The sequence below is a fragment of the Haliaeetus leucocephalus genome, unplaced genomic scaffold (assembly GCF_000737465.1).
Source record: "Haliaeetus leucocephalus isolate CR32 unplaced genomic scaffold, Haliaeetus_leucocephalus-4.0 Scaffold526, whole genome shotgun sequence".
Classification (NCBI taxonomy): Eukaryota; Metazoa; Chordata; class Aves; order Accipitriformes; family Accipitridae; genus Haliaeetus; species Haliaeetus leucocephalus.
Genome location: NW_010972962.1, coordinates 2,975,386 through 2,985,203, shown reverse-complemented (window position 1 = coordinate 2,985,203; position 9,818 = coordinate 2,975,386). Strand labels below are relative to the sequence as shown.

At 42.8% G+C, this 9,818-nt stretch overlaps 1 protein-coding gene across 1 annotated transcript in view; it reads left to right on the top strand.

Annotated features, from left to right (window-relative positions):
- TBCC (tubulin folding cofactor C) overlaps positions 1–1,974 on the top strand; it is a 14,278-nt gene extending 12,304 nt beyond the window's left edge. Inside the window, exon 2 of the mRNA XM_010576531.1 lies at positions 3–1,974. Coding sequence (XP_010574833.1) covers positions 3–473 — 471 coding nt within the window. The 3' untranslated portion in view covers positions 474–1,974. The remainder of the gene's footprint in view (positions 1–2) is intronic.
- The last annotated feature ends 7,844 nt before the right edge of the window (positions 1,975–9,818 follow it).

Here is a 9,818-nt window from a genome sequence, read left to right as displayed (position 1 = left end):
AGGGCGAGGAGCTGGAGCTCGGCCCCGCTGAGCTGCTGCAGCGCGACGTGGTGCTCGCCGGGCTGCGCGGCTGCCGGGTGCGGCTCCGCGGCAACGCCAACACGCTGCGGGTGCGGGACTGCCGGGGCTGCACCGTGCTCTGCGGGCCCGTTTCCACCTCCGCGCTGGTGGACGGCTGCAGCGATTGTCTCCTGGTGCTGGCCTGCCAGCAGCTCCGCACCCATCGGACCCGCGACAGCCGCTTCTACGTGCAGGTGACCAGCCGAGCCGTGATCGAGGACTGCGCTACGGTCTCCTTCGCCCCCTACACCTGGAGCTACCCTGGCATCGAGCGAGATTTCGAGTCTTCTGGGCTGGACAGAAACACGAACAACTGGAACCTGGTGGATGACTTTGACTGGCTGGCGACTGACAAGCCTTCGCCCAACTGGAGCCTGATCCCCGAGCAGGAAAGAATCAGTTGCTGGGACTGACTGCAGAGGCAGCTCGGCGCCGAGCGAGAAATCCCGCCGCAAATGCGTTGATTCATAGGCTCTGGGACTTCGCCCCCAATGTGCCATTAAACGATTCCATTCGGTATTTAAATTGTGATTGGCAATGTATGACTGGATTTCTTTAATGGGAGAATACCGGTCAAATACAGTTTACTGTTCTTACACAAGTTGCTGCTATAATCTTTATGTATCACTGTGGAATTTGCCAGCTGCTGCAGTGCCTCATTGCTGAGTTTTTCTAATTAAGGTGGGGCAAGGGGCAACAATACACAAGCAACAGTGAGCCTCTTAAGAGCTGTTGTGCTGCTTTCACTCACCCAGGCAGAATCTGAATTAGCTGCAAGTGGTACAAGCTGTACTGGAATGCAAAGATTAAATACCAAACTTTTCATGTTTTTGTGGTTCTCAAGTTGCAGACAACAGTACACTGTATCTTACAGGGAGTACAGGAGAGGACTTCTGTGAGGTAATGAGAACAAAAGGTTAATTTAAAGAAGGAGTTTGTAATTGAAGAGTGTAACAGACTGCAGTGAATTGTAGGCTACAATATAATTATGAGCCAGGTTCTGTTGATGTGGGTGAAATCTGTAAGTTGTCTTTATTCCGGGTTTTAGGTGAGAAGTCTAAAGGAAAAAGGTCTCCTAATGAACATTTAATGCTCTTCTAATATATTAATGATTGTTTGGAATTTACAAACCTATAGAGGCTATATAAATACTAAACCTTCACAATTTGAAAATATTATGCGAGAGGATGCTCCTTCTGTAAACAGTTTTAACCTGATATGGATAAAATGAATGCGTTGAGAGTGCTTTTGGGGGCATACAGTGAGTGCTGATTAACATTACAGAAGCAAGGTAAATGCTCTGCTGCAGTCTGAAACATCAGGGGAGAGATGTTCAGCTACATCCTACTGGTTGTTTCATCTGTCTACTGGTCAGTAGGCTCTGTGGTGCTGTGATCTTAATTTATAGCACCCTGCTACTGTGTAAGTAAGTGCTGTGTTGACAGAGGGAGTCAGTAAAATTGGAAGATAAAGCGCTATATTCCAGTTCCAAAATTGCATGTTATCTTGCATAAAGTGCACAGTAACTTGAGTCCCATTTCTTCACGCCTGCTAAATTTAAAAAAAAAAAGTCGCAGCATTATGGAATACAGTGTTTTTACAATGGCCTGTTAGTGGTGAAGTGACCACTATCTGTACATAAAGTATACATAGTAGTTCTAGGTTTCTAAACCCACTCCTTAACTTGTGACATTTCGCAAGAAATCATTGTTTATCTTGCCTAAGAATCAGCTTAGGGTTGTATTTTAAAACTGCAAAATATTTATGCTGCCCTACCATCATAATATGTGCCTCTAACAGAAAATGGATACTAGCCAAATCATCAAAAACTGCATCATTGCTATGAGAAGTACTTGAAACTCCACTTGAGTACTTGACTGCTTTTGAGCAGAGAAACTTTTTATCTAAGTTCTTTTCAACATATTTAATTTAAAAGGGGAGGGGGGAAAAAAGGGAATTTTTATATATTCTTCACAACTTTCAGTTTTGTTTACTTCTGTTAATATATACTTTTTGACTGAATTGGATTTTGCATTTCAGATATTTGTTTTGAATTGTTTCAGTTGTCCCTGTACTAATGATTCTTTGCATTGTCAGCATCATAAAATGATTTAAATAAAACAGCCTTGGTCTTGCTTTAAAGTAGATAATTTATAATATCTGTTGTTAAAGGTGTGTGATCAGATAAGGCTCTGGAGTATCCGAAGATCTCCATCTTGGGACAGAACCTGATTTTGTTGTTAATCTTTCTTCCCCATGTATCCTGGTAGTGACAAATCAATCCCCTTAGTGTCCTCTAGTCCTGGGACTGCAAATTGTTCAGCCTGTAAGAACTACAGAAATGCCTTTGTTCTGCTAGCCAAAGGCTATAAACATTTATGTTTACTTACTGTGTTGCTGGACACTGGCAAATCTAGAAATGGAGAGACTACCACTAAGCTGTAGCAGGTATCAGAGATATGTGCTTCCCAATACACTTCAAGCTGGCATGTAAGTGCATTCCTGTATTAGCTGTCAGTCTGTAGTGTGCAGTATTGACTCATGCTCCGTTTATTCGGGCAAAACAAGGGAAGTTAGACTTCCATTTCAGCCTGAATATGCTTCCTTAGTGACATTTTTCAGAGGTCAGTTACTGACATCCCAGTTCTAATGTTTCCTTTAAATACTTAACTTTTGTCAAACCAAAATTACTAGGTAATACTCTTCAGGAGCATGACTTCTGAGGAGGCTGCTGAAGATGTTTCAGATGTTTCCCTTAAAGATTTATCATTACCTTAGTAATACAAAACAGGTAACTGAATCTTGGTCTCAAGCATGACATGAAACAAGAAAATTCAATTTGAGAACAGCAAGTCTGAAAAAGTTTGGTTAGGTGAATACTTAGATGTAATTTATAGTTCTAAATACGTAGCTTCATATATACACACACACACAGTTGTACATGTTTCCATGCACCTTTTTTAAAATGTTAGTTTCCTAATGTAGAAACATACTAGGAGAAATTCAAAGCTATTTTGAAACAGAAGTATGTTAATAATAATGTAGTATGTGAACACAAGTTATGCGCTAGAAAAGGTTTGCCAGCATATTCATAGGCTCTATCAGTATAGAAATTGTAACTTTTTTCAGGTCTGGAAGAAAGGGAAACACCTAAGCATTTCTATCATCTAATTAGTTATTTTAACAATGCTATTTATAATTTTTTTTAATTAAAAATACACATGGAAAAGGAAGTCACAATTAGTATAAGCACTAGCAGACTGTCATCTGTGTGTCCCAGAACACTTCCTCCTGACAAGACCAGAACAGACAGGTTTTGTGTTACTCACCTGTGCTATAACCCCAGCATTCTGCAAGCCCTTGTAGGTAGGAAAAAAAGTAAAATGCTGTGTGAGTGAGAGAATATTAGCTGTTATCCCAAAAGTACAGTTACTCATTTGAAAATCCATTTTTCCAGTCAAATCTAGTGGAAAGTGATAGCTCAAACCTATTGAGAATTATATACTCCATTTTTTACAGAAGTATGTCAAAGCATGGTAGGAATACGTGTGTGTGTATAAATGTTTTACAGGATAGTTATATATAATCTGTATTTAAAATTTCTCAGCTATTTCTTAAACTAATTTCTTAGCATTTCTTAGCATCTGTTTTCTTAGACGGAACAAATTTCTTTTTATGTTGACGTATACTCAAACTAATGTTTTGGAAATCAAGATGTTGGGGGTACTTTGACAGGTCTAGACTACAGAGTTGTCTAGATTATTTTATTGGAACTACTTACAGAGTAAATGCTAAACATGGAAAGACTAAAAGTCTAGTCCACAGTATTTGTAGCTTCATCATATTCCTTTAGTTACCTTTTGCCTCAGCTGACAAGGCACCAGAAAAATTGCTACCTGTCTGCAGGTGAGCCTTAAGCTCTTTGTTCAAGAGGTCAAAAACATATCAAGTATGGAAGTGATGAAAGAGTTTTACTGAGAGTGTCTGGTTTCAACAAGTAAGTGAGGAGTTTTGTGCTGTCTGGTGTCTAGATGACTCAGTGATGGAGCGTCTCATCCATCCCACTGAAGCAAACCTCCTTCAAAGAGAGTAAGGAGCCTGCCATGACATGCCCTGAGCTGCCAGCAGCGAGTGGCTGGGCTCCCGAATTCCCCTTCTGAAGCTTGCAACTAAGAACTGTTCAGAGGGAAGGTTGGGCAGAGTTAGTGCAGCAGCTGGTTTGAGGAGATGGGCCAGGCTCGCGCCGTTCTCCTGGGTCAAGGAGACTTGCAATGCCGGCCTGGTCAGAGCCGCTTTGTCTCTCCGCTAATCGCAGCTTGGAGAAGGGAGCGCAGCACATGCTTGGGGTTTCTTCCCTTGGAGCGATAAGCAATGCTGACACAAAGAAAGTGCCTGGCAGCCTCTTCTGGGCCAGGAGCCAGGATTGCTTTCTGTCTAACCTGCTAGGGAGAGCTTGCAAAAATCCCTTTCCCCAGAGACCAACAGGGGAAGAGGTACTTTGTTCGGGAGGCTTTGTGCAAGCCTGTGCGCTGGGCAGGTGTCACGGCTGAGTGGGTAGCAGGTAACATCGCAGTCGTGCTACAGGGAGGGCAAAAGCAGTCAGAACTGCCGTGAAAACAAGCTGGTTTCAAGCTACCTTGCCTAGTAGCAAGATGGAGGACTAAAAACATGATGCAAGAGAGAAAGCTATTCAAAGGAGCCCACTGAATGAGCGTGTTGAGGGACGGTAATTCCCCACCCAGTTAAGAGGACCATCAGCACTGCTTCGCCTCTCTCTGCAGCAGTTTGTCGGTGTGACCCGCACGGTGGCTAGATTCTTGTAACCTGCATAAACGCAAGACCGAAGCAAACAAAATCTCCTCAAGAACTGTAGCTCTGGTTTGCATCTTGTTGCCACCAGAATAACCAAAGAACTTCTTTAAGAACACATACCCTAAAGAATTTAATTTTGCTAGGCATCAGAAGGGGCTGAAAAACAAATGCCTGGCAGGGACGTGGTTGTGAAGACATTATTAGGATAACATAAACATCAGCACCATAAACTAGGTGCAAATTGGCACTAAATAGAGGGCTAATGGGCAGAAAGGCAGAAAGTTTATAAAAACAGTGCAGGGCATTGAAGCTGTTCGGAACCATTTTCCACAGGGAGTCACAAGAGCAAACTACTGGTTTAAACCTTTCTGAAAGACAGGCTGGTCGGACAGCCCTCCTCCAGCTGGCAGTCTTACCAAAATCTTTAGACCCAGTTCACCACAGCACTGTAACTCAATTTTTTAAAGCTCCTATGTGTCTGTGAATGAAATAAAATAGTTTTATGCAAAAATACACAATAAGAAACCCATAGAAGAAAATTGAGACAATTCCTCAGCACTACAGAGAGCTTTGAGTGTAATATTTGTTGAGGCTGTGAGAGGTGGCACAGACCAAAGCTTGCCTCCAGAGAAGCAGCTGAGAGCTTTGCTTCTTTCTGCTTCCAGTAAGGCCACCATTTCACCTGGAGGTCCTGTTCCCAGAGGGGCTGACCCCCTCGGTTCCCACGGGAATCCAGGCATTTCCCTCTTTCAGCACCCACTTCTCTGAATACCAGGAACAAACCAAGTTATTTGCATACCCTCTTTATCCAGCCCTGTTTCGTTTAAACAGATTCTGGTGGGGGCTCTAGCAAAATTGTGTGAAAAAACAGGTAAGAAATAAATGCCGAAGACAGTTTCTTACACACACATTATATTTTTGAGAGCTTGTATTTATTCTATTTTTTTTTAATATTAAGGGTTTTTTTGAAAGTTTCTTCCTATTTTGGCACTAGCTATGTGTAGACAAGGATCAAATCTCAGTGGCTTTACCTGAAATTGTTTCAGGTGTTACAAAATACTTAGGAATTCTTTAATGGAAGAGTTTTTGTGAATACATACAATCCTTCTCCCTCCCCCCTTCATATACATTCTACTTCTGTCTTTCCAAGTGGATTTCTCCCAGCGTGTAAGAGTGGGATCTGAGGGCAGACTTGTTGGATCTGAGAACTGTATGCAGACAAGTACATTTCTTTACCTTCTTTATGCATCATCCTTTGGCTGCTCAGCTCTGCCCCCTTACCTCCTGCTTTCCATCAGGCCCTTCCCTACTTCTTTTGAGTGCAGCCTTTTTTCTACACAGCTTTCCTGATATGGCCGTTGGATCTGCACAAGAGAGCTCATAACCTGTACTGTACTAAAAAGCCAATTTCATCACATACAAGGAAAGATATGAATAGCAAGAAAAAATATGTCCAACTTGCAGGATTTCAGCATTTCCGTTCACATCGTGATCTGATTTATCTGACTTACTTGAGAATCCATCTGCTGTGCTGAGATGTTTTCCAGCAGTAACGACTATTGTGAGCCTTTTGTAAGTTTCTTTCAATTCCCAATATATTTCTTTCCTGTTTCTGCAAGTACAAACATTGATTTATAACTCTCATTCTTTCAGCAGTGAACACTACACTCTAGGCATCACAGCAATACAAATAAATACTCATAATGAGCATCTGGAGGGTCAAAGAAAAACTGTGTTTTCTGAACACATTACCCACACTCTGAATAAGGATGGCTGAAATGCTGGGAACTACCCAGAGCAAAACTGCGCTAAAGCCCCCACAGTATGCCCCAGCACAGTCTAGGAGCCACAGGGTCCAGCAGGTCAAATTGCTCTTCCCAGGGTGTACAACAGCCCCAGCAGTGAATTTAGCAACTTGCCTCTGTTTCCAGCCTCAGGACCTGCAGTCACCTCACATACCACAAAAACAGTAGCCTACCAAGTTACATGTGTACATAGGAGGAAAAAAAAAAAAAAAGAAAGTCCTAAATCAGACTTTTCTCCACCTGTTAATCATACAATGTGGTACAGCCATTTTATCATGTTGTTCCTCAGGAGCGTCCCTGTACAAACCACACCGTTACAAATGCAAGCTAAAGCATAGACTAAAGTGCAAAACCAAACCTCTTATCTCTACACAATAACTTCCTATCATAGGTAAAACCAGACATCTTCATCCTTGCAATGAAACATAACCACTTCTAAGGAAAGAAAATTAAAAAGAACCCAAGAAAGCCACGTTTCATATCACAGAGCAGTGTGAAAGAAAGCTTGGGTCAGGAAATTATTTTTTTTACCACTTAAGAGCATTTCTGTAGTTTAGGCACACAGGATGTACCTATCTAAAGAGAATTTGCCTTTTATATCTCGTATTCCTGAAGATGGAAGGAGCATGGTTGGTCCAGGACTGGGCAGCAGACGGTATAGCAAATACCAGATTGAATTGTTTGCATTAAAAACAATTTTTTCCTCCCTCCTAGCACTAACTGGTAAGTTTGTGGCTTATATTTAGGCATAGTTTTTCGGAAAGGTATCAATATTGTATTTTTATCCATAGAAATTATAGTTTTTTAACAATATTTTGAATTTGAACACATTCATGCTGAGTTCTAGCAGATCAATAATCATCTGAATATTTTATTCTACTATTTTTTCCTCCAAAATGGCATATGAATTATACATTTGAGTTAATATGCAACCTCTGAGGAGACTATTAACTCAAACATCCTTGCTGCAATTAGCTTTTGTCTGCTATGGATCAGTTTCAATATTTTCTATTTGAATTAGAAAGTGGTAGTAAGTCTGCCCAATTAAAGGCGATTACCTGCCAAGATGAAGATTTGTAAGAAAAGCAGATGCCAGGCAAAACCAGTTTTCTTTTTCATGCTGTCCACACCCCAAAACACTTCTCGATGATTCCCCCATAACCTTCCTCTTCCTTAGGTTACTCTGCTTGTGACAGCCCTCAGCTGATCAGTTGGTGCTGAAGCTTGCACAGGGCTCATCAGTTCTGTGTCTGGGATAAGCTGGAAGCCTTAACTCCCCGCTTTTAAAAGTGTTAACTTCATTTTTTGAAGGAAGCAGCAGAGTATAAAATATGATTTAATGTCACCAATGCCCTTTAAAGTTTCCAAGCATGGTGAGTTGACTTGATAGGTGGGTAGTTTTTGCCACTCAGAGTCCCCAGCTGGTAGTGAACTGTTGAAACTATTTAAATACACACAGCAAATTTCCAAATCTGGGTTGTTTTGGGTGTGTTGATTGCTCTCTGTGATGACTTTCAAGGTATTACCTGAAGTCTTGATGGTCTAATTAGTACCTGAGTGTCCCTTCCTGAACATCAGGTGAATCACTGATCATCTCCAGAAAGCGTTAAGTATTTAGGAGTGGTTTATTAGGACCCTGCCTGTTAACTTCATTTAAGGAGAGGAGTGGATCAGTGAGCCCTGAAGCATATGCTGCATGTTCTATTTCACTATTTTTATTCCTGAATTAACAGGAAACACTCCAGTGTATACAATGACATGGGTTTGCTGCATCAGATTTATTGCAGACATCTGAATGTTAATTAAAGTAATGAGTATTCAGACCATCATCTGTGCTCCTGAATATAAGCTTCCCAATATCCAGAGCAGCACCAGGCTTACAACTGCTATGAGCAGATTTACTATTTCTTGTCCTATTAATTGCACAGCAGAACATATTTCACTGTATGTCCTCGTCATCCACAGACCTGATAGAAAATTCTTTTTCACTTTAACTAGAGTTTCACTCTGTCATTGCTGACAAGAAAGGAAATACTTTCAGGTTAATTTATCTAGAATTAACTTCAGGCTGTCAGAATAATACACCCTCCAAACTGCCTTGTATTTCCTAGCTGAGCCCTGGAGGAGTCAGTGAAATGTAGTAACGTGTGCTGCATGGTTAGGGGATATCTTGCCAAGAAGCCAGGAGAGGTGTTATTTCAGTGCTATGGCTTATTGCACAAAAATATTTAACCGGCTCTTCTGAGAAACAGCACTTTTCATCCACTTCATGGCAAGCAGAGAGAATAGCCCCTGATGGAGAATTGCCTTCCTCCTTTCCTCTTGCAGACTTGCCCTTCACCTGCAAGGGCAGCAGCAATGTGAATAAGCAGGCCTGCTTTAGGAAAATCCCAGTTACCAGCTGCTCTCCAGGTCACTGTGATAGCACCCGGATGGGCCAGGACAGGTCTGTGGCAAAACCCCTCTATTAGGACAGGAAAAAGAAGCAGCTTGATAGCCTCTGTCCTTACTGAAGAGACCTCTGGCATCCCAGGATCTCAAACAGTAAGCGAGCAGCATCCACAGCAGCAGACTACCGAATTGCTATTTTTCACTGCTTTTGTTGTTTTTTTTTTAATTCTCATTATTTTTCACACTGGCCTTCTTCCTGGGCAGGTCCCTCCACCTTTCCTTCGGGGTTGGTGCGCCATGCTGCTGGCAGCCACTAGAGGATGCCCCCAGGGCACTCTGGCAGCAGCAGGTCAGGGTGGCTTGGGTGGGGGCAAAGCCTCCCGGTCCTTCTCCTGGGGCGGCTCCTTTCTCACCCACGCCCTCACACACCTGCAGGTTCATTTTGCTTTGCTTGAGGTTGCCTGAGGCTCATTTTGCGTGGCTGCGGCGGGTGGTGAGGCGGCGCAGGACTTCCTCAGTTGCTCTGAACCTCTGCGGGGTGAGGGGGGCAGGAGGTGATATTTCGAAGTGAGCAAAGCTCCTAAAGCGCTGGAAAGAGCCAAAGCCCAGCGGCCGCGCTTGCCTGAAATGGCTGTGCGGGGTAAGGAGGAAGGCCCCCGCCGAAGGAGGGGGTTGCATCCCTCCGTTTCTGCCCGCTACAGCGTGAAAGCCGAGCCAGGCAGCAGGTCCCTCGGCAGACCCCGGGGGTGC